Here is a 27,698-nt window from a genome sequence, read left to right as displayed (position 1 = left end):
TCCGTTTTCGGACATAGACGCCCATGGAGATAGGCGTTCGCGTTCGATTATGCCCCTCCACGTGTCTTGTACCTTTTGGTTGAATTTGAGAAATTGATTAATCTATACATATAAGGTGGTACAATTTTCTGAACAATTTTAAATATTAATTGGTACAGTTTATAATAAATTCTGGCTTCTATAGGTAACCATTGCAGTTGAATATACCATGGTATCACTCTATCAAATTTGTTCAGGGAACAGATCAAACTAATAGAGGTATTTTGTAGAATTTGTAGTCTGTGTAGTAAGTACTTTGAGCAGCCCAAATAAACCACATTACAGTAGTTTAATTTGGATAGCAACAAGGCCTGTACAACCAATCTGAACTTTTCCTGGTGTAAATATTTCCAAATTATTCTTAAATTTCGTAAAATCCAAAAACAACTTTTGACTAGAGAATTTGCTTGAGGTTCCATTATTAAATTTTGATTACGTGTGATGTTCAATGATGGTTCCAACCTATCTGTTAGATTCCCTGTGGATTGAGAGTTCTTCATATCTGCCTCAAAAAGGTGTTTTGGTCTGTGTGAAAAATCCTAGTAAGCCTGATCAAATGGTTGCTAATTTCTTTGCAGTGACTGGGAGTTTTGTTCTTTTCCCTCTTAGGGGAGCAGGCTGCATATTCATTGAAATGCTGCAAGGACGACCAGCATTCGCTGGAGTTTCTGATATTGTTGAACAGTTACAGAAAATCTGGGCGGTAAGAGAGAAATCTATCTATCTATCTATCTATCTATCTATCTATCTATCTATCTATCTATCTATCTATCTATCTATCTATCTATCTATCTATCTATCTATCTATCTATCTATCATTATAATGATATGTGTAATTCTAAACAATCCATGAGAAACAAAATTAGGAAAGAAAACTTTTAAATTGGCAAATAAAATACATATGGGCAGCTGAAAATGGCACCCAAAAATGACAATAAGAATTTAGTTTCCTTATGTGAAAACACAAAAAACAACTTGCAAATCTGTCTACACTCTACCCAAATGGCACCCCAGTACACGCCCATATGTGCCCTGTGTAACAGTATGTGACTTCACTGTGTGTACTTTTATGCATGTTAGTCTGGGGTAATTTTATAAAAGCTCTTTTTGAAAGGAACAAGATGGCGTCCAGGGAGGATGTTAGTCGCTGAGCTCCTGACGCTTGCTAAGCTTTCGGTGGAATTTAGCCTTACCCGACGACATCATGGGGAAAAGGAAGGGGAAAACGGGGTCGCAAGCCTCCTCTGCTCCCGTATGCTCCACTCCCTGTCAGCCGACGCTTGAGAGTTTTGGAGTACAGCGACTTGAACCGCAGACGCCTACGAAGGTCAGTTCCGACGGTGGTATGCCGGACTGCAGTATCGAAGGGGCTTCGTTAAGCCCGCCTTCAGTTGCTGTGCCTCCACGACCCGGAAACACAATACCTGTAGCGGGATTACAGCTTGCTGAGCTGACCGGTGAGTCAAGCCAGCAAGCAGTCACAGGAGGACCCGCAACAGTGGCGACCCCAGTTACGATTGCTACCTGGAAAGATGGGGTGGAAAACCCTACCTCTGCCAGAGGATCGGGGCTGGCTTCCGTGGATATACGTGGAGCAGTAAAACCAACAGCAATTACTCTCGAGAGCCTATGGGACGCCAACAGGAACCTAGTCCAGGTAACGGATATATTAAAAGAAGATTTGTGTTCTCTTAAAACATCACAAACTCTTGTCACTTCTCAAGCTCAAAAAAATGAAGAGAAAATAGAGACTTTGGACGAGGAAGTTAAAGCCTTACATAAGGTAACAACTCTAATGATGAAAGATAAAGAAATTCTGGTTAAAAAAAAGTTGAATACCTCGACAACCAGGCTAGAAGGAACAATTTAAGACTTCTCAATTTTCCTAAAGTTTCTTTAATACCTCCGGTAGACATGTTTAAGAGATATCTGGGAGAGGTCTTGAATATGCCTAAAGAAACCTTTCCACCAGTTGTCAAGGCACAATATATTTTTGGAGCAAAATCAGCTTTACCAGAACCATTACCTGACTTAAATGTAACGGCTTTTTTGGAGAATTCTTTGGAGATAGTAACACAAAGATTGACTTTGTTAGTTTCCTTTGCTTTTGAAGTTGATAGGAATAATGTTTTTCGATTGTACTTTAAAAATATGCAAGCCAAATTCTTTGGTGAGAAAATACAAATTTACCCAGATTTAAACAGGGACACCCAGAAAAGAAGGCGAGAGTTCTTGGCTTTAAAACCAAGGACTCTCACCCTGGGTGGAATGTACATCTTGAAATATTCCTGTAGATGTCTAATAACAATTAATAATGTTAGCTATGTGTTCTTGGATCCAAGGAAATTGGTTGAATTTATAAATGCCAAGGAAGAGGGAAATGTTCAAGCCTGAATGAACACATAGGATAGGATACTGTTTGTACCTTCTAGTGGGCGAATAACGCTCTCTACTCTGATTGATAATTTGATTTATTTCTTTTATATTTCTTATATCTTGTTCCATAATTATGGTGGTCAATATGTATAAATTCTTTTTCTTTCTCACCAACTAGAGCACATGAATTGAGATTGCAGGATAGTAGGCTTAGGAGTAACATCAAGAAATACTTTTTTATGGAGAAGGTGATAGATGCCTGGAATGGGTCCTTGACAGTTGTCTAATGACAGTTGGTCTAAAATACACAACAGCTAATGGGCCAGTTGGTCTAAACAAAAGAGGAGACAGGATACTGATGCAAAAATCAATGTAATTATGCAAGAAAAAAAACTATTGCAATATACAGAAATTAAAAATTAGCACACAAACTTTATGAAATAAGTTAATTTTATAAACTTATACATATGAGTGAAGAAAGTTAATATGAGAAAATGTGGGTAATGCCACATAGAAAATCCAGAATAATATAGAAGGCTGACTGTGCAAAAACAGATATAATATGATTTTCATGGCTTCTTTCATCATTTTTCTGTTTCTTTCATTGCTCACCCTGTATTTATGCATTCCATCTGACCTTCAACATCTTTCTGCAATTCGGTGATCAATTATAAACTCCAACATGTGGTCTTCCAACCAACGCTTCTAGTCTTTTGTGCCATGATTCCACTATGTTCTGCGTTCTTGGTATGCCCAGGTCAACGCGAGTACCGTGTTTCCCCGAAAATAAGACACTGTCTTATATTAATTTTTGCTCCCCAAGACACGCTAGGTCTTATTTTCAGGGGATGTCTTATTTTTCGTGGAAACATCGGAGTCCCCCCCCCACCCGAGGTCACCCCCACCCGAGGTCGCCGGCCCCCCCCTCCACCTCCACCCGCCCTCTGTCGCTCCCAGAAGTTGGAACTAACCTTAAACGCCTCCTTTCACCAAGTTCGCAATCGCAGCAAGCAGCAGCAGGGCAGGCCACTCCTTCCTTCCGTGCCCCGCCCTCGCAGACGTTACGTTACGTCAGGCGAGGGCGGGACATGGAAGGAAGGAGTGGCCTGCCCTGCTGCTGCTTGCTGCGAGTGTGAACTTGGTGAAAGAAGGCGTTTAAGGTTAGTTCCAACTTCCGGGAGCGACGGAGGGCGGGTGGAGGGGGGGGCCCAGTGACCTTGGGTGGGGGGGGCGACCTCAGGTGTGGGGGGGCGACCTTGTACGGCTCTCGGCGGCCCTGCTTTAAAAGAAAAAAAACTTTGCTAGGTCTTACTTTTGGGGGAGGCCTTATATTTTACAATTGCAGCAAGACCTCTACTAGGTCTTATTTTCAGGGGATGTCCTATTTTCGGGGAAACACGGTATTGATCAACCACAGAGATGATGAAAACAATGGAGGTGATCTGATTTGCTAATCACAAAGAGTTCTGCCAACCTGTCCATGAATATAATTTTCATCAAACCACTGCATGAGGTTGGCTGCTTCGTCAGGAAGGGCTCCCATCAATTCAAGCCATGCCAGTTGAATTTCATTAGGAGGAAGAAATGCTATTGCTGTGATTTGGTGAGCCTTTATACTGAAGTCCTCATTTGTTGTGTATTGATTTTAGTCCTAGATCCTGTATCTTCTTATATATACTTTTCCCAAAATGGAAAAAGCAAGCATTATGAATGGAGTGAGGATATTCTTCAGCAGAAGCTCGTATAGCTTGCCTGTTTGAAGTCAGAAATAACAATGGGAGGTTTCAGGGAGATATTGTTGTCAGCTGAAAAGTCCACAAAGTCCTGAAATAATGTTTTGTGGCATTTGAGAGACTTACATGACTCGAGGCCATAAGCCAGTAGCAGGATTTGACTTTTGTCATCAGGGACAACAGGAGCATGTATCGAATACAGTTCAGTGAATATAGTGGGAATGATTTTGACTGTCCCATCATCCATGATCCAGTACTGGCTCTCGCTGAGCTTGTGAACATTGGTGATCGTTGTGAACAGCAGGACTTTCTCTGACGTAATGTATGCGTTCTTAACAAGGAAAGTCTCCTCGCTGAGAGTCTTTGTAAATTCTGGAAGAATAACCAAATTATTCAAAGTTGATGGTTCTGGATGATCATCTTTTCAGACTTGTTTGACAGTTTGCTTCAAAGATGCTGTATTTGGCAAGTATGGTCGTATAGCAAGGTCCATCATTACAAGTGTGGATTGAATGATTTGGGAAGGCTTGTCATTACTGTTTGCTGCAGCTTGTTTCATGGCGGCTTTCACACAGGCAACATCAGCGCAGTGTGCATCGGATGTTCTCCAAACTTTTGTAGTTGATGCTGGCTGTTAATGATTATTCTGACTGCTGACCCATTATAGTCCATATCTTTGCAACTCCATTAGTAAGCAGTTTCTCCCATCGTCTTTGTGAAACATACATCACAGGCACAGAAGATAACCTTGGGCAACTTCTCTTTCCCCTTTTCTGAATCCACCAAGTTGCAGAACTCCATTCCTTAATATATTCACTGTAACAGTTGCAAATTAACTGAAATATTTTATTATTTTATTGTTTTCTTTATTTGAATTTACTATACTGCTATGACTGAGAACAGAATTATATGGTTTACAGACTAAACACCACTTTTTGCACTAACTGAACATCTACTGCAGATTTGGGTTTTATACTTGAAGCATAAACTTTTATAACAGGAAGGGAAGACTGAAGAGTAAGAGGGTGAAATATGAGTGGATAAACAGAAAAGAGAGAGAGAGAGAGAGAGGAAATATATTAGACATATGTATTGAGGGAATGAAAGAAGACAGGAGAAATGGACAGCACCCACTGGAAAAAGAGCAGAAGACAGACAAGAAAGCAGAAAAGAGACACTGGGACCAACATGCTCAGAAAAATTAAAATGCCCAGACAGTCATTACTTATGTACTTATGTATGTATGACAACAAAGGTAAAAAAACTTTTTTCGGTATATTAAAAGCAGGAAACCAGCAAAAGAATCAGTTGGGCTGCTGGATGACCGAGGGGTAAAAGGGGTGATCAAGGAAGACAAAGACTTAGCGGAGAAATTGATTGAATTCTTTGCTTCGGTCTTCACTGAGGAAGATTTGGGTGGGATACCAGTGTCGGAAATGGTATTTCAAGTGGACAAGCCGGAGAAACTTACTGACTTCACGGTAAACCTGTAGGACATAATGAGGCAGTTCAGCAAACTGAAGAGTAGCATATCTCCTGGACCGGACGGTGTTCATCCTAGAGTACTGATAGAACTGAAAAATGAGCTTGCGGAGCTACTGCTAGTGATATGCAATTTATCCTTAAAATCGAGCGTGGTACCGGAAGATTGGAGGGTGGCCAATGTAATGCCGATTTTTTTAAAAAGGTTCCAGGGGAGATCTGGGAAATTATAGACCGGTGAGTCTGACGTCGGTGCTGGGGAAAATGGTAGAGGCTATTATTAAAAACAAAATTACAGAGCACATCCAAGGACATGGATTACTGAGACCAAGTCAGCACAACTTTTGTGTGGGGAAATTTTGCCTGACCAATTTACTTCAATTCTTTGAAGGAGTAAACAAACATGTGGACAAAGGGGAGCCGGTTGATATTGTGTATCTGGATTTTCAAAAGGCGTTTGACAAGGTACCTCATGAAAGGCTAAAGAGGAAATTGGAGGGTCATGGGATAGGAGGAAATGTCCTATTGCGGATTAAAACTGGTTGAAGGATAGGAAACAGAGAGTGGGATTAAATGGGCAGTATTCACAATGGAGAAGGGTAGTTAAGGGGGTTCCTCAGGGGTCTGTGCTAGGACCGCTGCTTTTTAATATATTTATAAATGATTTAGAGATGGGAGTAACTAGCGAGGTAATTAAATTTGCTGATGACACAAAGCTATTCAAAGTCGTTAACTTGCGTCAGGATTGTGAAAAATTACAGAAGGACCTTATGAGACTGGGAGACTGGGCGGCTAAATGGCAGATGACGTTTAATGTGAGCAAGTGCAAGGTGATGCATGTGGGGAAAAAAGAACCCGAATTATAGCTACGTCATGCAAGGTTCCACGTTAGGAGTTACGGACCAAGAAAGGGATCTGGATGTCGTCGTCGATAATACACTGAAACCTTTACTCAGTGTGCTGTTGCGGCTAGGAAAGCGAATAGAATGTTGGGTATTATTAGGAAATGTATGGAAAACAGGTGTGAGGATGTTATAATGCCGTTGTATCGCTCCATGGTGCGACTGCACCTTGAGTATTGTATTCAATTTTGGTCGCCGCATCTCAAGAAAGATATAGTAGAATTGGAAAAGGTGCAGCGAAGGGCGACTAAAATGATAGCGGGGATGGGACAACTTCCCTATGAAGAAAGACTAAGGAGGCTAGGGCTTTTCAGCTTGGAGAAGAGACGGCTGAGGGGAGACATGATATAGGTATATAAAATAATGAGTGGAGTGGAACAGGTGGATGTGAAGCATCTGTTCACACTTTCCAGAAATACTAGGACTAGGGGGCATGCGATGAAACTACAGTGTAGTAAATTTAAAACAAATCGGAGAAAAATTGTTCTTCACCCAACGCATAATTAAACTCTGGAATTCGTTGCCGGAGAATGTGGTGAAGGCGGTTAGCTTGGCAGAGTTTAAAAAGGGGTTAGACGGTTTCCTAAAGGACAAATCCATAAACCACTACTAAAGGGACTTGGGAAAAATCCACAATTCCAGGAATAACATTGTATAGAATGTTTGTACGTTTGGGAAGTTTGCCAGGTGCCCTTAGCCTGGATTGGCCGCTGTCGTGGACAGGATGCTGGGCTCGATGGACCCTTGGTCTTTTCCCAGTGTGGCATTACTTATGTACTTATGACAACAAAGGTAGAAAAAAAGTGTTTTATTTTGAATTTATTAGGTGGAATATATTATTTACTAGTAAAAGAGGCCCGCTTCCAGCAGAAAGGAAACGGGCGCTAGCAAGGTTCCAGGGCCCCCTCCTCCTCTTCCCCCCTCAACCCCCCTCTCATCTCAGGACCCCCTCCCTCCCCACTCCAGTCCGATGGCCCCAGTGCCGTCCGAGTTCCAGGCCCCCTTGTCCTCCGATATCCGTGCCCCTGAGGTGGGGGGGGGGGGGAATTTTGCCCTGCTGTCCCACCGCCCCCTACCGCCCTTCCGCTCCCTCCCCATCCACTGCTGCAGCAAATACCTTGGCTAGTGGGGGTCCCCAACCCCTCCTAGTTGATGCCGGTCTCCAGCGCCGGTCTCCAGCGCCGCCGCCTTGCCTGCCCTGCTCTCTCTTCCCCCTCACGTCCTGTTTGCTCCTTTTAGTGAAACTCTCAATTTCACTAAAAGGAGCGTGCAGGACGTGAGGGGGAAGAAAAAGCAGGGCAGGCAACGCGGTGGTGCTGGAGACTGGCGCTGGACAAGTCTTCAGCTGGCTGGGGTTGGGGACTCCTGCCAGCAAAACCAGGGGCCCAAAGGAAATTTGAGGGGGCCCAGGCCTCCTTGGCCCCTATAGCTATGCCACTGGCAAAAACATACAGCACAGGCCAATATCAACAGCAGCCTACCTTCTCCACCAACCACTCTGGGATGGTTCCCTGGCGGGATCAGCAGGTTCTCCGCTTAAAAGCACAGGAAGCCGGCAGATGGAACACTGGTATACTGTAGAAGGTCCTATGATGATGTTACAGCTCTTCAATCTCTCTGAATTTGTTTCTAGTCTGCTGTTTCAGGCCTCTCTCTTGTTTCTCTCTCCTGGATTTTTGCAGGTCTTGGGGATTCCAACTGAGGATACTTGGCCCGGGGTCTCAGAGCTGCCGAACTATAAACCAGGTATTTATTCATTTACACATTTACTATTCACCTGTTCACTAAAATCTTCAAGGTGGCATACACCAAAAATTTGAGTGTAATGTAGAATGACAGACTGTTAATGCAAAGAAATATGGAAAAGAGCAATACCTTGTAAACAATCTAATATCAAAACAAGAAGCGTTAAATAATATAAAACCTGCTTAGTCTGAACTCATTGTCCACAAATTATATTGTGTTTAGCCCAGTAAAAACTAAAATTGAAGCAGTTTTATTTATTATTTTATTTCATTTGATACATTTGTATCCCACATTTTCCGACCTATTTGTAGGCTCAATGTGGCTTACATAGTACCGGAGAGGCCTTTGCAGGCTCCGGTGTGAACAAATACAGGGTGATGTTGTGGTAAGATCAAGTTCATGTGGCACAGCCACATTAGGGAATCGGAGAATGGAAGAGTTGTGTTATGTCCATTACGTGCTTTAGTTTGGTTGTGTTGCAGAGATTAGGCATTTAAGTTGGATCGGTAGGGTAAGGCTTTTTAAACAGGTTGGTTTTTAGTGATTTCTGGAAGTTTAGGTGGTCGTACGTCGTTTTCAAGGCTTTTGGTAATGCGTTCCACAGTTGTGTGCTTATGTAGGAAAAACTAGATGCGTAAGCTGTTTTGTATTTAATTCCTTTGCAGCTTGGGTAGTGCAGATTTAGATAAGATCGTGTTGATTCGGATGTATTTCTAATTGGTAAGTCAATCAAGTCTGTCATGTAATTCGGGGCTTCTCCGTAGATGATTTTGTGAACCAGGGTGCAGATTTTGAAGGTGCTGCGTTCTTTGATTGGGAGCCAGTGTAGTTTTTCGCGGAGGGGTTTTGCGCTTTCAAATCGCGTTTTACCAAATATAAGCCTAGCTGCCGTGTTTTGAGCGGTCTGAAGTTTCTTTAAGGTTTGTTCTTTACATCCCGCATAAATTCCATTGCAGTAATCTAAGTGGCTTAGTACCATTGATTGTATCAGTTTGCAATATGTTTCCCTCGGGAAGAATTGCTTCACATGTTTGAGTTTCCACATTGAGTAGAACATTTTCTTTGTTGTGGATGCCACTTGGCTCTCTAGTGTTAAGTTACGGTCCATTATAATGCTGAGGATTTTCAAGCTGTCTGAGATAGGAAGGGTGTGATCTGGGGTGCTGATACTTGTGGGGATGTCCGCGCTGTGTTGGGATGAGAGGATGAGACAATGAGTTTTTTCTTTATTGAGTTTTAGTTGAAATGCATTTGCCCATGAATCCAAGTTGTTCAGGCCGAGTTTGATTTCGTTGGTGATTTCTGTCAGTTTGGTTTTGTAAGGAATGTATATTGTGACATCGTCTGCATATAAGAAAGGGTTAAGGCTATGGTTGGACAAGGACTTGGCAAGTGGGGGTCATCATTAAGTTGAATAGGATCGGTGATAGCGGCGATCCTTGCGGTACTCCACAGTCTGCTTTCCACGGTGATGATATGTTTGAATTTGATTTTACTTGATATGTTCTTGTGGTTAGGAAGCCCTTGATCCAGTTAAGTATGTTTCCACCAATCCTGAACTTATCTAGTAATCTTATTAATATATTATGGTTTACCATGTCAAATGCACTATTCATGCATGATATTTATTAAGCTGCTTATTTTAGAAGCACTATTCACAAGTTAGATATGCTTAAACTGGTATTTAGATGTTTATATTGCCTAATTGTCTAAAACCTGCTTTTTCTAAAACTGAAGAATTTGCATATGGCAGAGGGCATAGTCTGGATATCTTTTGGGCAGGTTTAGGGTGGTTCTAAAAAAATAAACATGTATTCCCTATTTCAAGATGGGGAATTCATAAATATGTCAAAATAGGATGTCTAGGTTTCAGAAAAGTGATGGTATTAAGCAGTGCCCCACTGGAGGGATTAGGGGAGGTCATCCCCTTAATCACACAGTAGTTTATATGCCCCCTAAATGCAAAACTGGCAATTGATATTGGACTCTGACAGCTTTCCAAAAAAATAAATGCGTATGTTTCTAAAATGGCTGGCATAAACAGTTATGTTCTGCCACATAAATATGTGCTTGTACTTCAGAATGCAAATGTTTATGTTGCTATACTGACCCCACTGATATTTTAGACATTTATGGTTATAAATTGGATGTTCCCACTGCATGGAACTGGCAAATAGATGTCCATTTCTCATTGTGTTTTAGAACAGTCTCTAAGTTGGCAAATCCTCTTCTAAAATACTAGCAGAACATAAGATGTCCCACTTGAACTTCCCAGTTCCAATTTGTATATCCTTTCTAAAATCCCATTCTAAGTTGCATGAGGGAAGCACGCTGGGTACCCAAGTTCCTGCATCTTCCTCCCTTAATAAGCTTCTCTCTTCAAAGAGTCACCATCAGCAGTTTCTACATGCTGCCTGCAGCTGATCCAAAAACCTCCCTTCTGCTGTATTCCACCCAGGCAGAAATAGGAAGTTGCATCAGAGGGGGACGGGATGTGGCAGAGAAAAGGTTTTCGGGTCAGCCACAGGCAGCATGTAGGAATTGCTGCTGCTGCTGCCAGTGACCCTTTGAAGAGAGAAGCTTGTTAAGGTAGACAAGAGGGGTGGTGGTGGGAAGATCGAGACAGGGAATCTGCTAGGGAAAGGCTGGACAATGGGAGGAAGGAAGAGAAGAGAAAGGGAGAATTATTGGACATGGAGAGTTAGGTAGGAGGGAGGAAGAGATGCTGCACAGGGAGAGAGGAGCAAGAGAGGGAGAAATGTTGGACATGGCAGGGGAGGAGGAGGTGGGAGGGAAGAAGAGATGCTCCTTGGAGAGGTGGAGAGGCAAGAGAGGGAGAAATGTTGGACATGGTAGTGAAGAAAACAGAGGGAGAGATGTTACATGGGGTAGGGAGAGAGAGAGAGATGTTGGACTCAGGCTGCAAGGAAGACGGGGAGAGAGATGGTGGATAATGGAAGAAAGGGAGGAAGGAAGAGAGAGAGAGCGAGAGAGAGAGAGAGGGGTAATGGACATGGGGTGAAAGAGAGGGAGGGAGAGATGAACAAGGGGATGGAGAGAGATGGAGAGATTCACAGGAGGGGGAGGGGAAAAAGAGGGAAATGTTGGATTCAGGGTCAGAATGGATTGAGGGAGAGATGCTGGATAATGGGAGGGTGGGGAGAAATGTTGGATCACGGGGAAAGGGGGTCAGGAGGGAAGAGAAAAGGGACAGGAAGATTCTGGGGGTGGAGTGGAAAGGACATGGAGGGATCAGGCTACAAGGGTGGGGAGGGGAGAAAGAGGGAGCAGTTGCTGAGCTAAAAGAGTAGAGGGAGGAAGATGCTAGGAATAGTGGAAGCATGTGGGAAAGGCCAGGGGGGATTACAGGGGGTAGAAATATTGTAATGGGGAGTAGATTAAAGATGAAAGGGAATGGAAGGCTGGGGAAGGAGTGAGAAAGGAAATGGGAAAGCTAGTGGTGAGAGAAGGAGATAGAAATATGATAGGTAGTTGACAAGTAAAAAAAAAGAGTGAGGGTAAAATTTGAGTGGCAGTGAAAGAGAGGCAGAAAAGAAGATAAGAGAGGAAAGAGATAAAAATGAAGCAGGTATAATAAGGGAATGGAATAAGACAGGAGAGAGGAGAAGAGACAAATGGATAGCAGCCACTTGAAGGAGAATTAGAGGACAGACTGGAAAGCAGAAAAGAAAAACTGGAACCAACGTGATGGAAAAATAAAATGCCCAGACAACAAATGTAGAAAAAAGCATTTTATTTTTAATTTATTAACTGAAATATACTAGCTTTGGGAAGTTATGTGGGTGCTGACTGATATTTGCCAGTGCCCGCATAGCTAAGCAAGTGAAGACAGGGCTGCCTTTTCTGTGGTCCTATCTGCCTGGTTAGCTATATGGGCCCTGGCACTGATTACAACCATTGTCCTCATAACTGTCAGCTCCTCCTTGACTCTGTCCATGGACTGCCCTGGCACAATGCCATGGCAGTCAGAGAGGATATACAGCGGAGCTGTGCTGAATTTCCAGGGATGGCCTGTTGAATGCAATTTAAAGTAGGCAGGAGCCTCCCCTGACTGCTTTAACCATGCTGAATGAAAACCATAATGTGTGTACCCAACCCTGGGATCACTCTCAGCCCCAACACATTGTGGGATTGGCTGCACAGGTAGCAGACTGCTTACACCTAGAGTCAATGCAGCAATAAGCTGTGATGCTGACAAATTGAATGATCATTCAGAGCTGCCAAGTTACCCATTCCAGGAGGGAGACTTTTTGGCAGGTCCTGGTTTTAAACTTACATCCCAAAGCAGTGTAATATTTGTAGTCCATGATTCTATCCATTGAAACCAGTGCTGCAGGTCCCATAATGCACCAGGATGAGGTTGGCAGAAATCCAGCACTGGCCAAAAGGTCTTCCTCCTGGAATGAGTAACTTGGCAGCTCTGGATCATTCTCCCCCCACCTCCAAGTCTGTCATGGGACCATCCTAGCCCTAATCTTAAAAGCAGGTCACTGAGTCTGATTATGTCCCTTAGTTCAGGAAGTAAGTGTCTCCATTGCCAGAGGACTAAATAGCTTAAAGAGAATTTTAAAGTGTTTTCATTCAGAATGGTTAAGAAATCTACAGTCCATCCTAAAACCTCAAACAGCCTTTGACTGTTCTCTGGATGAAGGTGAGCTTGAAGCTACACTTTGAAATGCAGACTTCTCTCCTGGGATTTGTTTGAGACCAGACCTGTTCTATCGTAGTTTGCTTCTGCACTTCAGCTTTCTGCTTCACAGTAGGAGCATTCTCGAACTGCAATATGAAAGTGAAATATTAAAACCCTGAGACTGTGTCACAGCCCAGTACAGATGCAGTCAGTGCCTAATTCCCACAATCTAGGAGAAAGGAGAGGAGGATGTATCTGGGAAAAGTAGTGGAAAGAACAGCAAGCACTCTGTAGCATCCTCAGAATAGTGGGTGCTGCTCTCTTGCCCCCTAAAATGCCCCTCCTTTGACTGATTCTGTCCCTCCCTCCTCAGGCCTTATTTTCACATTCTGACAGAACCCTTGTGATTGCTGAAAGTGCTCCAGTCACACTCCATTCACTTATTAAAAGGGGCTACTATCCTACAGAACATTAGATGAGACATATTAATCAAAGTGGCCCATGTCAACTCAACTTTATTTTTCTTCTTATTATTATTATTATGACATTTGTATTCCATTATCCCACACAAGCTCAGGTTCAATGTGGCTTACATTCAAGAGAAAACATAAAAAATATAACACAGTCAGATAATTATAGCATTTTAACATATTAGGAATAATTGTAGGTTTGTCATGAAGCTAGGCTAGAGTATTGGTTATGTTGAAACATATAAGAGAGAGGGCAACATTAGTTTATTGTCTTTTGATAAGATATGTACTTAATAGAAAAGCATTTTGTCATTTACAGAATCTCAGATAAATTGCTTGGGTAGAGAATTCCAAAGTTTGGTACTCTAATATGTGAAGCCTGCAACATGGATTGATTTGTAAGAAAGAACTTTGCAGTTTGGATAATGGAGCATGAGGTATTCTCTAGATGTTTTCACTGTATTACATGAAGGTAAATCAATTAGTTGCTGCATGTAGGAGGGTGATAAACTTTATATGATTTGGTAAACAGTCACACATATTTTAAAGATGATCCTGGTGTTTATGGGAAGCCAGTGAAGTTTTAACAAGAGAGGGGAAGCCTTCTCAAAGCAAGGAGCACTGCATACAAGGCGGGCAGCGGCATTTTGTGTTTTATTTATATCAACATACTAGGCGGTTTACACATAATATAAAACAATAAATAATCTAACATATAAAACATTAAAAAAAGTATGATAAACCATATATTAAAGCACTCTAGATTTTGATAAAGGAGAGAGGGTAAGGCATGGGTGATTTTTAATATCATAAATTATTAGTTTTCTCTTGATATCGTTAATAACATGACATCAATTTTAATTTGTTTCTGTGGTTAGGAATCTTAGGGAACTTAGAAAAATTAAGACAAAAAGATTTGCAACAGAGAGTGGATATCTCAGAGTGAGCAGACAACATAAGAAGTGATCTACAAAATTGAGAAGCACGAACTAATGTTTGACAGTTAAGCTTTAATGTGAAGAAATGCAGAGTGATGCATTCTGGGTGCAGAAATTCAAGGAAACTGTAGATGATAGGTTGATGTGCATAGATCAGGCGTGGGGGTGATAGCGTCTGAGGATCTCAAGGTGGCAAAACAATGTGACAAGATGGTGGCCAAAGCCAGAAGGATGTTGGGCTGTATATAGAGAGGCATAACCAGCACAAGAAAGGAGGTGTTAATGCATCTGTACAGATCATTGGTGAGGCCTCACATGGAGTACTGTGTTCAGTTTGGGAGGGTGTATCTTGATAAGGACATAAAAAGACTTGAAGTGGTTCAGAGGAAATCAACCAAAATGGTATGGGATCTATGTCAGAAGACATATGAAAAGAGACTTGAATATGTATACCCTAGAGGAAAGGAGGGACAGGGGAGATACGATACAGACATTTAAATACTTGAAAGGTATTTATGAACAAACAAATCTTTTTCAAAGAAAGGGATACTATAGAACTAGAGGACATGAAAAGCAACAGCAGGAAATAATTTTTAAGAAAAAGGGTGGTGGGTGACTGGAATGCCCTCCCAGTAGAGGTGGTGGGAACAAAATCAGTGAAAACATTTTTAAAAAGTGGGATAACGTGGAGGGGCATAATCGAATGGGGCGCCCAAGTTTTCTTGAGGGCATCCTCGCAGGACGTCCCGCAAAGGGGCGGGGAAACCTGTATTATCGAAACAGGATGGGCGTCCATCTTTCATTTCAATAATATGGTCGGGGATGCCCAAATCTCAACATTTAGGTCGACCTTAGAGATGGTCGACATAAATGTTGAGATGGTCGTCCTCAGTTTTCGGCCATAATGGAAACCGAGGACGCCCATCTCAAAAATGACCAAATCCAACTCATTTGGTCATGGGAGGAGCCAGCATTCGTAGTGCACTGGTCCCTCTGACATGCCAGGACACCAACTGGGCACCCTAGGGGGCATTGCAGTGGACTAACTGATGCACTAACTGAAATGAAAAAGCCCTTCCCTTATCGATCCCTTAGCGATTCGGAAAGGAACGGGCATGCATGAAGGAAATCGCATACAAATTAGCTGCTCACTGTTAGCTCATTTGCACACAATTTCCTTCCTAAGGAGGGGAAGCCACTGCAGAGCAGCCAAGCGTTATGCGTGGCTGCTCTGCGCATGCCAAAGACATCTTCATACATGCAGACAAGCTGCATGTATAATAGCCGTCTACAACCTTAAATAAATTGCCATCTACAACCTTAGAAAAATACAAGTCCAGGTGAAAACATCCAAGTGCTCGTCAGGGACATCTTTTTTTTTTTTTTTTTTAGAGTATAGGTGAAGGACATCCTTTGCTCTGCCTCTGTAACGGCAGTTGAGGACGTCCAAAATGTGGATGTTTGTGAGAAGGATGTCCATGCCTGCTATGCCTCTGACACCCCCTTTATTTATTTGGATTTTGGATCACAAGTAGCAGCAGTGGGATTTGAACTGGCCACCTCCAGATTGCAAGACCAGTGCTCTAACCTCTAGGCTACTTCTCCACTCCACTCCCTTGAAATTTGGCCATCCCTGGGTGGGGGGGGGTGGGGGGGCAGTTCAGGACGTCCAAAATGTTTCAAAGAAGGATGTCCACGTCTTTGCTATGCCTCAGCTGACACACACATACCTCCCCTCCCAGGGACCTGCATACTGCTGCGATGGACCTGAGTATGACATTTCAGGCTGGCAAAAAAGTTTTTAAAGTTGTTTTTTCCAGGGTGGGAGGGGGTTAGTCACCACTGGGGGAGTCAGGGGAGGTCATCCCCGATTCCCTCCGGTGGTCATCTGGTCAGTTCGTGCACCTTTTTATGGCTTGGTCGTAAGAAAAAAATGGACCAAGTAAAGTCGCCCAAGTGCTCATCAGGGACGCCCTTCTTTTTTCCATTATCGCTAGAGGACTTCCATCTGTTAGGCACGCCACAGTCCCATCTTCTCTACGCCTCTGACACGCCCCCGGGAACGTTGGTCATCCCCGCGATGGGAAGCAGTTGGGGACGCCCAAAATCGGCTTTCGATTATGCCGATTTGGGCGACCCTGAGTGAAGGACGCCCATCTCTCGATTTGTGTTGAAAGATGGGCGCCCTTCTCTTTTGAAAATAAGCCTGATAGTAACATAGTAGATGATGGCAGAGAAAGACTTGTACGGTCCATCCAGGGTGCCAAACAAGATAAACTCACTTGTGCTACTTTATGTGTATACCTGACCTTGATTTGTATCTGCCATTTTCAGGGCACAGACTGTAGAAGTCTGCCCAGCACTAGCCCCGCCTCCTAACACCAGTGCTGCCACCCAATCTCCGCTAAGCTTCTGAGGATCCATTCCTTCTGAACAGTATTCCTTTATGTTTATCCCACGCATTTTTGAATTCTGTTACTGTTTTCATCTCCATCACCTCCCGCGAGAGGGCATTCCAAGTATCCACCACTCTCTCCGTGAAAAAATACTTCCTGACATTTTTCTTGAGTCTGCCCCCCTTCAATCTCATTTCATGTCCTCTAGTTCTACCACCTTCCCATCTCTGGAAAAGGTTCATTTGCGGATTAATACCTTTCAAATATTTGAATGTCTTTATCATATCACCCCTGTTTCTCTTTTCCTCCAGTGTATACATGTTCAGGTCATCAAGTCTCGACTCATATGTCTTGTAACGCAAATCCCATACCATTTTTGTAGCTTTTCTTTGCACCGCTTCAATTCTTTTTACATCCTTAGCAAGATACGGCCTCCAAAACTGAACACAATACTCCAGGTGGGGCCTCACCAACGACTTGTACAGGAGCATTAACACCTCCTTTCTTCTGCTGGTCACACCTCTCTCTAAACAGCCTAGCAATCTTCTGGCTACGGCCACCGCCTTGTCACACTGTTTTGTCGCCTTCAGATCCTCAGATACTATCACCCCAAGATCCCTCTCCCCATCTGTACATATCAGACTCTCACCACCTAACACATACGTCTCCCGTGGATTTCTACTCCCTAAGTGCATCATTTTGCATTTCTTTGCATTGAATTTTAATTGCCAAACCTTTAGACCATTCTTCTAGCTTCTGTAGATCCTTTTTCATGTTTTCCACTCCCTCCGGGGTGTCCACTCTGTTACAAATCTTGGTATCATCCGCAGAAAGGCAACCTTTACCTTCTAACCCTTCGGCAATGTCACTCACAAATATATTGCACAGAATCGGCCTCAGCACCGATCCCTGAGGCACTCCACTACTCACCGTTCCCTCATCCGAGCAAATTCCATTAACCACCACCCTCTGGCATCTGTCCGTCAACCAGTTCTTAATCCAGTTCACCATGTTGGGACCTATCTTCAGCCTGTCAAGTTTAAACACAGAGAATCCCTATATATCAACAGGATGGAATCCAAGCAAAAGTTAAGGGTTCCTTTTACAAAGGCGCACTGAAAAGTGGCTTGCGATAGTGTAGGCGTGGGTTTTGGGTGCGCGCAGAATCATTTTTTAGCACGCCTGTAAAAAAGGCCTCTTTTTCCCCCGAAAATGGATGTGCAAAATCAAAATTGCCATGCGTCCATTTTGGGTCTCTGACCTTACCGCCAGCCATAGACCTAGCGGTAAAGAATTTGGGTGTTAAGGACCTACACACGTCAGAAGCCACTTGGCGTGAGTCAGCTACGAGCGCCAGAAAATAAAAAATATTTTTCAGACGTGCGTAGCAGACGTGCGCCAAAATTGAAATTACCATAAGAGCCACGCGGTAATCAGGCGGTAAGTTCATTTTGGCGTGCATTGGGCACACGTAGGCGCCTACGCGGCTTAGTAAAAGGAGCCCTAAATGACTTTCACATTTCGAAATAAAGGAAGAACAGGTACAACTCTAGCCACCTTACTGGGCAGTCTAGAAGAACCATACTACTCTGTCTGCTGTCATTTACAATGTTACTATGTAAAAGAAACAAAAAGGCAGGCCAAAAGTAAATGCCACCAGTTTAAAAGACTTGAGAAATTCTATGAGTGCTTTGAAGCAAGGTTTGAGACACCAGGTGGCAGTGTGAGACAGCTACTGGTTATGAGAGCAATGCCCTGTGGCCATAAAGCTGCTAAGGATGGTGTAGAGAGCTTCCAAATGACTATTTGTCTTGAGCAGACCTAGTTCAGTGTGTTGATAATCCACATTGTGCAAGGAGGGCCACTTTAAATACTTATGGGGCCTGGGCAAACTTATATGAATGTTCCGCCAATTTTTTTTTTCAAAATTGTTCCTTCAAATTATGCATTAAAGAGATCCTGAATTATTTCCTAAGGCACAATTATCTTTGAATGTTTACTTTATCATATTAAACATCTAGAAAAACAAAAGTACCCAAACTATAGATGACAAATAATTGGGACAAATGTGTTAATCATTGAGGGGTCCTTTAAGGTGCGCTGAAAAATGGGCTGTGCTAGTGTAGGCACGTGTTTTGGGCAGATCTATTTTTCAGTGCGCCTGTAAAAAAGACCTTTTAAAATTTTTGCCAAAAATGGTTGTGCGTCAAAATAAAAATTGGCACGCATCCATTTTGGGTCTGAGATCTTACCGCCACCCATTGACTTAGCAGTAAGGTCTCACGCGTTAACCGTTCGGTAATTGTCTACACACATAGAATAACGATTGCCGGCCAGTTTCTGCTGCATGCCGGAAAATAGAAATTATTTTCCGGCGCATGTAGTGGACGTGCGTAAAAAACGAAATTACTGCCCGGGCCACGCGGTAGCCAGGCGGTAACTCCGAATTGACGTGGCTTAGTAAAAGAGCCCCTGAATGTGTTTACCCCTATATGAGCATGAAGGCTGGAGTCTATACTGGATAGGACAGAATCTCAGTACAAACCTTACAGATCCAGTTTTGTAAACATAATCCATATCACAGAAACTCCTCCAATAGCAGGTACAGGGCAACAGAAACTGATGCACTAGTGGAATCTCTCATCACGGTTACACACATAAAACACAAACTCTCATCACACACACAATAAAGGAACCACAACTCAGAAACAGAAACAGGGAAACATTACGCTAGAAACCCCAAGAAGCCAGCATCTGAATGCAATGTAATACTGGAGAAACAAAAACAGAAATGCATTTCGTCTTGCACTGTGCAAAATATACAGAGAGAAGAGTTACTGCACACCAAAATTCCAAAAGCTAAAAGAAAAATTAAATGTACCCTGACATAACACTCCCTCTCCACAATTTACCAAGACGCCAGTTGTGTCCAAGACTGTTATAACTACCAGACTTGCGTAGCACTGATCTAATGAGGAAATCACATTTTACCACTTACAGTACTGTATTTTATTCCTTCCATTTTCTCTTCTCCATCCCTCCCTTTTTTTCCTCTCCCTCCATTATCTGTATCTTTCCTGGTTTCATTATCCCTGTCCTCTACCTTTTCTTCCCATTTTCTTTTCCTCTTCACCTCACATTTGCTCCATCTTTTTCTCGTCTACTTATCACTCCCTTTTCCTCCCTCACCCCTTTTTCTTGCTTCCCTGATGATTCCTCCAAACCAGTGACAGCCCTGCTTGTATGCAGCACCTCTCTACATAAGAGCTTTATCTCTGAACACATGTAGCACTGTCTCTCATTGCTACCTGCTTTCTTTGTCCCAAGATTTATTTAAGGGCCCTTTTACTAAGCCGCGTAAGCGTCTACGCACGGCCAAAGTGCACCAAAATGGAGTTACCGCCCAACTACCGCGTGGCTCTTGTGGTAATTTCATTTTTAGCACACGTCCGAAAAATATTTTTTTAGTTTTGGTCGTGCATAATGGACACGTGCCAAGTGGCATTTGACACACGTAGGTCATTACTGCCCGGATTCTTTACCGCTAGGTCAATGGCTGGTGGTAAGGTCTCAGACCCAAAATGGATGCGTGACAATTTTGATTTTGCTGCACGTCCGTTTTCGGCATTTTTTGTAGGTGCGCTAAAAAATAATTCTGCGCGTGCCCAAAACATGCGTCTACACTACTGCAGGCCATTTTTCAGCGCACCTTAATAAAATGATCCCTTAGTTCTTTAATAGCTACTCCAGAAATTAAGGATGTCGGTTGGTCTGATCATTACCTATTAACTTTTGATTTTCACATAGCAACAGATTTGAGCTCAAATAACAGACAGGAAAGAGTTAGGAAGCGGCCAAAATTTGAATCATCTCTTCTATATGATGAATGGAAACATTGAATGTCAGTTACAGATGGTATGTCTTTGTCTGAGATGGTTGGAATTCATCTTTATTAGCCTTTTTAGATACTATAGCACCAGAAAAAACTATTAAACTGTGATTTTTTTTAAAGATAAAAGGTTTGTTCCAGCTCTAAAGAATGTTCAAACTGATGTAAGAAAAGCTGAATGGTGTTGGAAAAAATCAAAAGATACTGATGATCTTGAATCTTATCTGTTGAAATTGAATGAATATAAGGTTCTTTGTGAACAAATTAGAAATAAGTATTATAAGGCTACTTTGAATCGACCAAAAGAGCTGTTTCAAGTAGTGAATTTTCTGGTGAATGGTGGGGACAATGAAAAGGTTTATGATGGTGTAATAGCACAGATGTATGGAGACTGGCTTTTGGGAAATTGTATGATATGAATGTTATAGATAATTCTCAGCTCCAAGAGTATGATTGTCGCTGGAATGAGTTTACTGTGATGACAAATTCTGAAATAAGAAAATTGATTAAGCATTAACTCCTACCAGATCAGTTTCCAATCCATGTTCATCAGCTATTTTTCGCTCTATATCAGCAGAGTTATTGTCTGTCTTAACTGGGATAATTAATAAGTCACTAATTATGGGAGAAATACCAGAGAATCTAAAAGTGGCAACTGTAAAGCCTTTATTATAAAAGGTGTAGGAGATACACATGATCCAAAATGTCATAGACCGATTTCAGTATTGCCAATTGTAACAAAATTGATTGAAAATGTGTATTACAACAACTCCAGGAATTTGTTAGATCATGAGATATTACATGATTGTCAATATGGCAATAGAGAAAATCATATTGTAGAATTTTTGCTCCTTTCACTAATTAATGATTTACGACTTGGGATAGATCATAAAATTAGTTACTGTTTAGTAACTCTGGATATTACATCAGCCTTTGATATGGTGAATCATAAGTCATTATTAAAAGAACTGTATGGATTTGAAATTAGAGGTAGGGTGTTACGATGGTTTGAATCTTATTTTCAGAAGAGAACATTCTTGTTGAAATCTGTAGAAATCAAACAAAATAAAACATGGAAAAGAAAATCAAGAAATATATTACGTTATGTCCAATAAAAAAGGTATCATCTTATTTTCTTTTCCATGTTTTATTTTGTTTGATTTCTATTGATAACCTTTAAGAGTGGACTAACACGGCTACCATACCTCTCTATTGTTGAAATCTGGAAATCCATTGTCTCAGAGTTACAAAATTAATTGTGGTGTGCCTCAAGGTTCAGTCCTCTTTGCATTGTTATTCAATATGTATTTGTCATCATTAGGCAAAGTCTTTGATCAGCTTAATGTGTCATTTCGGATGTACGCCGATGATATTCATTTTTTCCCCGGTACCAGAGAGTTTGGAAGGATTGGGAAATATGTTTGTTGTTTATATTTGTTGTTTATATGGATGCAGTTTCAGCTTGGATGCAATCTCATGATTTGTCATTGAACTTTCTGAAGACTGAATTTATGTTTGTTGGGAAAAATCTTGATATTTCATTACCTATGGTTTTAAAATATCAAGGACTAGATATTCGTATGAAATCTGACATTTGGAATTTGGGTGTAATGTTGGATTGTAAACCGAATATGCAAGCTTACATAGATCAGGTCATCTCTACTGCTTTCTTTCAGTTATGAGTATTAAGCAAATCAAAAGGAATGATACCAACATACAATTTTCGTATTGTAGTGCAGCATCTGGTACTTTTATGATTAGACTATTGTTACTCTCTTTATTTAGGGTTAAATGTAGCTAAGATTCAAGCACTACAAATTATTCAAAATGCAGCAGCACAATTGATTGGGGGAGTAAAGAGATTTGAACATATTTCTCCTACTTTGAAAAGCTGGTTACCAGTGAGATTTTGTGTACAATATAAGATTATTTATTTATTTGTTACATTTGTACCCCACATTTTCTCACCTATTTGCAGGCTCAATGTGGCTTACATAGGGCCGTGGGGCGAAAGCCTGCTCTGGTTATGAACAAATATAGAGTGCTTTTAGTAAATGAAATAGATATGTACAGACAAATTAGGAAACATAGAGTAAGGTTATGCAAAGTTTATTGAGTTCATATCACATTTGGGTCTATTTGAGTTGTTGGATTCAGGTATTTAAGTTGGATCATTAGGATATGCTTTTTTGAACAGGAAAGTCTTTAGTGATTTCTGGAAGTTGAGGTGGTCATACATAGTTTTCACAGCCTTTGGGAGTGCATTCCAGAGTTGTGTACTTATATATGAAAAGCTGGATCCATGAACTGATTTGTATTTGAGTCCTTTACAACTAGGGTGGTGGAGATTTAAAAAAGAACGTGATGATCTGATTGAGTTTCTCGTCGGTAGGTCTATGAGGTCAGACATATATCCTTGGGCATCACCGTAAATAATTTTATGAACTAGGGTACAAATTTTTAAAGTAATATGCTCTCTGATTGGTAGCCAATGTAATTTTTCACGAAGGGGTGCGGCCCTGTCGAATCGTGGTCTTTCAAATACAAGTCTGGCTGCCGTATTTTGAGCCGTTTCCAGGCTTCTTTATAAGATTTTATTTGCATCCGGCATAAATTCCGTTAGAGTAGTTGGCATGGCTGAGGACCAATATGACTTTGATACATCAGCATGTGTATGATACAGTTCCGCAATATTTTGTGGATTCTTTATGCTTGTACGAACCGCAGAGAGAACTGCGTTCTATGAAGACAGAACAACTTCAAATGCATGTTTGCCATCTATCTGAAACTAGAAATCATGCGTTATCAATAGCTGGAGCATATTTGTGGAATTGTCTACCAGGATATTTAGACTTTGTGATAATTTGCAAACATTTAAAAGATTGTTAAAGACATTTTATTTTGTGAAGTCATATATGACTGATTAGGGACTTGTTTCAACAGCCCTTTCCACAATGTCTTATAATTTTATAAGCTGAGGATGTATTGATTGTATGAAAATGTATTGTCTGTTGATCGTTTTTGTTTTTTAATATTATGTATGTTTTTACTGTGATCAGCTTTGATTTAAAGTGGGCTATAAATGTTTTTAAATTAATAACAAGAAAATAAAGTACTGGAATTGAGGAAGGAAGTGGGCAGTAGTGAGGAAAAAAATTGTGGCCTCATTATTTAATTGGCAGCACTTATATGTATAGGTTTGTAAAATGGGAATAGGGCGATTACATATAGAAGTTGCTAAATCGTCACTTCCATATGGAAGTGCTGAGTTTGTCCTAATCATTTTTTTCTCTGTGTATGTAAAATGGCTGCTCCCATTGTGCATGCTGGAAAATACATGTTCATTCGTTTTACAAAAGGCTCCGCATTCAGCAGAGCTTTTTGGGAAATACCACAGCCCTAACCTGGATACCTGAATTCTGATCTCAACATTTTGTTTATATAGGCTTTATACTCCCTCCCCCTGATATTCAAAGTGACTTAAGCAGGCAGGAGAGGCTCCTCATGCCGACCTAAATCGCCTGTTGGTGCCTAACCCTCAATATTCAGTGGCACTGAATATCACCTCTGACCAGCCACAGAAAAAGTAGACAGGTCAGGAGTGGTGCTGGGGGTGGCATTAGGGCGGAGCCCAGGGTTATATGGGTGCTGGCAATATTCAGCTCATAAGCTGTCCTAAATTAACCTGCTTAGCTATGGGGGCCCCACAACCATCCACTAACCCTAGGATGGGACCCTTTAGGTCCCTTTCTTTGACATATCTTCCTTAAAAGAAAAAAGGGAAATAAAGACTATCAGTCCTATTTTGCTGTCTGCTCCTTTATAAGGAAGGGTTTGAAAGAGCTTCCCTTGCTACTTCCTCTTTATAAGGAGAAGGAGTCTGTAGGACATTTACTTCCTCCTCCCTTCTTTCCTAGTAGGAGAATGGAGATCTGTGAGCATCTCTCTCAACTTCTCTTTCTAAGGATGGAGCTGGAACTTTGTCAGACCTTCTTTTTCCTTTTATAGGAGTGATTGTTTGAGACCCCGCCCAGAACAGGATCATACCTGGCCCTTTCCAAAACTGCTAGTGGTTCCAGTAAAAATCAAACATTTATAGGAATGCGGAACTATCATACGTTGTTCCATAAATCATCTGTATGCTCAGACATCTGCATGCATCACATTCACTTCCCTGTTCACTTCCAAACATGTTTATGTCTAATAAAAGTTTCCTGCATCTGGTAAAGCCAGCATTTAGTCATTTTTCCATCTTATTTACTATGCTAACATTTAACCTCTAATATTCCTCTGGGGGGGGGGGGGGGGGACCATTATTTTCAAATATAATCTTAATATCATCAGAAGGAGGAGAAGGCTGTTGGGGGTTCTTTCTCTATCTCTCTCTCTCCTGGCTTTTTATGAGGGGCTGGAAGCAAGCATTCTGTTTTTTCCCCATCCCTAGTAGGAGAAAAGGTGCTAAGGAGCTCTCCTTCCTTCTAGCAGGAGGAATGGGGGCTGTGCAGGTTGCTGGGATGTAGTAGATGAAGCATGGATGATGCATCTGGGCCTTGGAAAAAGTACTGATTGTGTTGAACAGCAATAACAACTCTAGCTAGATACGGAACAAATCCGGTGAATCTGGTCATATCCTCCATGTTGAAAAATTGTAACATTGTTAAATGAAACAACCTTTGATGGTGAGAGGAACATGGAATCACCGGAGCATATACAAATACTCCCTTCCCCAGATAGGTATTCAGCATATTATTATGCAGGTATCAGTTTCAGAAGGAAGCCTATTGCAGAGTTTATCATTAGTGACTCAGTGGTGGTATCGTAAGACCCAGCTGGTATGGATATGAATTCTTCTCTTGAAGTAGTTCACATGTCCTGCAGTGCTTTACATTTTCAATTTACTTAGTCCCAGTTTTAGCTTTTGTGTACAGAAACGCCTTCAGCTCTCTCACTGAACCAAATTTAGAATGTGGAGACCACAATAATTAACTGAGGACTTTTAGCAGGCTGCTAAATGTTTGGTCAGCTGTTGCTTCCCTGATCCACTCATGTCCTGTCAATGGAATATTACTAGCATGATGAATTTACAAAAACATTTCATTCTTACGTTGTGCAATTGCTGTCTTGGAAAACTTCATATATGTTTCAGTGATTGTTTCTCTTTGTGTTTTCTCTTCCAGATACTTATTCTCCTCTGAAATCCTTTCTACTTGCATTCTATAACCTCTGAGGTGTTATAGGAATGTGATATCAGCTCTCAGTGAAGGCTTAGGTCAGAGTGCTGCTAGTATGGCTGCACTTTAATCACGTTAATGCTGTGATTAATGTGTTAATTATTAATTGTGATTAAAAAATGTAATCACAATTGACTTTACGCTTCTCTCTCTCCCCTCGCATGGATCGCCGGCAGCTCTCTCTCCCCTCCCCTTTCCACCTGGGTTCAGTGAGAGGGAGAGAGAGATAATTGACCTGGGATGGAGAGGGTGAAGGGAAGGAAGAAAAAGAGAGAGGTGGACTGGGGGGGGGGGGGGGGTTCTAGGTCTTTAATCAGTGACACGGGGGACGAGACTGGCCTTGGACTCCTGGGTCCCCTCCTTTGGGACCTGTTCAGTGGCTGGTGGGGTATCTCAAGCCCTGCCAACCAAAGAAATGCGCTGCCTGAGTCACCCCCTTTCTCCTCATACTGCCTCAGGAGCAAGGAATTCAGTGGGGTTCATCCAGCCACCAATGCATGCACTCCCCAAGCATGTTCAGTTTGTATTTGAACTGAGCATGTTTGGCGAGTGCTGGTACTGAGCACAAGGAGGAAAGGGGCAACTTTGGCAGTGGACTTTTTCGACTGGTGGTGCTTTGGCCTCTCCACCAGCAAAGGTATGATATCTAATGTGTGGGTGTGTGGGGGGGGGAGGGAGATGATATGTGTGTCCCCGCCATGGACTGCTGGCCATGCCCCGCCATTAATCACGCAATTAATCGCGATTACAAATGTTAATCAAACTGCAGCCCTAATATAAAGTGCATTTAGAGGCTTATTCCACTTGTGAGTAAAATTACACAGTAACAAACCAATAACAGAAATACAAATGGGGAAAGCATGTAGAGGCATGACATCAAGAATTCTCTCCTATATATATTTCTGGAGGGTGTGGGTATGAGAGGAGTGTGTGGTCAGGGTGTGTTTAGGGATAATAGAGAGTGCTTGTATGTGGGAGGGATCTCTGTGGCATGGGTGGGGTTGTAGGTATAGGAACACATGATTTAAAAAGAGTTAGTGTTTGGCCTTTAGAATGTTTGTTTATTTCGGTATTTGCTATACAACCTTTAAATAAAAGTATCAAGTTAGTTTACAGACCAAATGTAAGGAAAGGAACGCCAAGATATTTGATTGGATAGAGAGAGAGAAACTAGGAGAAAGGCAAAGCAAGGTTCATAGTAAAAGGACATGAAATGCACATTATGCATGTTCCACAAAGGCCAAGCTAAATGAGTCTTAAGAGCTGCCATAGATTTCTTCAGGGAGTACTCGTGATAAAGAGAGGGGGTAGAGTATTCCAGAGTACCTGAGAAACTGAAGGAATCGCCAAGAAATATTTCTGGCTGGAATGAAGAGAGTGTGATGTGGCATAGGGAGTTAGAAGAAAGGAGAGGTTGGTTGGGGTGCCCAAGTAAAAGCCTCATAAGCAAGAGTCAAAACCTTAAACTGAATTTGAAAAGAGATGGGAAGCCAGTGATGTGATCACATTTTCCAGCATGACAGGGGATCCTAAGGGTGGTATTCTGAACAGATTGAAACCATATTTGGGAGTCTGGCATAGATGATGTTACAGTAGTCAAACCTAAATGCTAGAGGCGCATGCAGGAGAGTGATTTGTGCGGCTGCATCAAGATAATTACATAACACTTGAAAGTAACAAACGATGAGGAAGCAGCTTCTTGTGATGGTAAAAATCTGTGTTTGAAAGGATAGTTGACGATCAATAGTAACACCTAGATATCAACAGGAGTATGAGAGCCTGGTGAGAGGGGTAGCTGAGGGGGAGAAAAAGACCTATTGATAATCCATGATGCTACAGTCTTGA

At 41.9% G+C, this 27,698-nt stretch overlaps 1 protein-coding gene across 1 annotated transcript in view; it reads left to right on the top strand.

Annotated features, from left to right (window-relative positions):
- CDK15 (cyclin dependent kinase 15) overlaps positions 1-27,698 on the top strand; it is a 196,450-nt gene that overhangs the window by 101,551 nt on the left and 67,201 nt on the right. The window contains exons 10-11 of the mRNA XM_030209325.1: positions 649-742; positions 8,215-8,278. Of these exons, the coding sequence (XP_030065185.1) occupies positions 649-742; positions 8,215-8,278 (158 nt within the window). The remainder of the gene's footprint in view (positions 1-648; positions 743-8,214; positions 8,279-27,698) is intronic.

This window comes from Microcaecilia unicolor, chromosome 7 (genome assembly GCF_901765095.1).
Source record: "Microcaecilia unicolor chromosome 7, aMicUni1.1, whole genome shotgun sequence".
Lineage (NCBI taxonomy): Eukaryota > Metazoa > Chordata > Amphibia > Gymnophiona > Siphonopidae > Microcaecilia > Microcaecilia unicolor.
The sequence above is the reverse complement of the archived record's forward strand: the minus strand, read 5'-3'. Positions and strand labels throughout refer to the sequence as shown.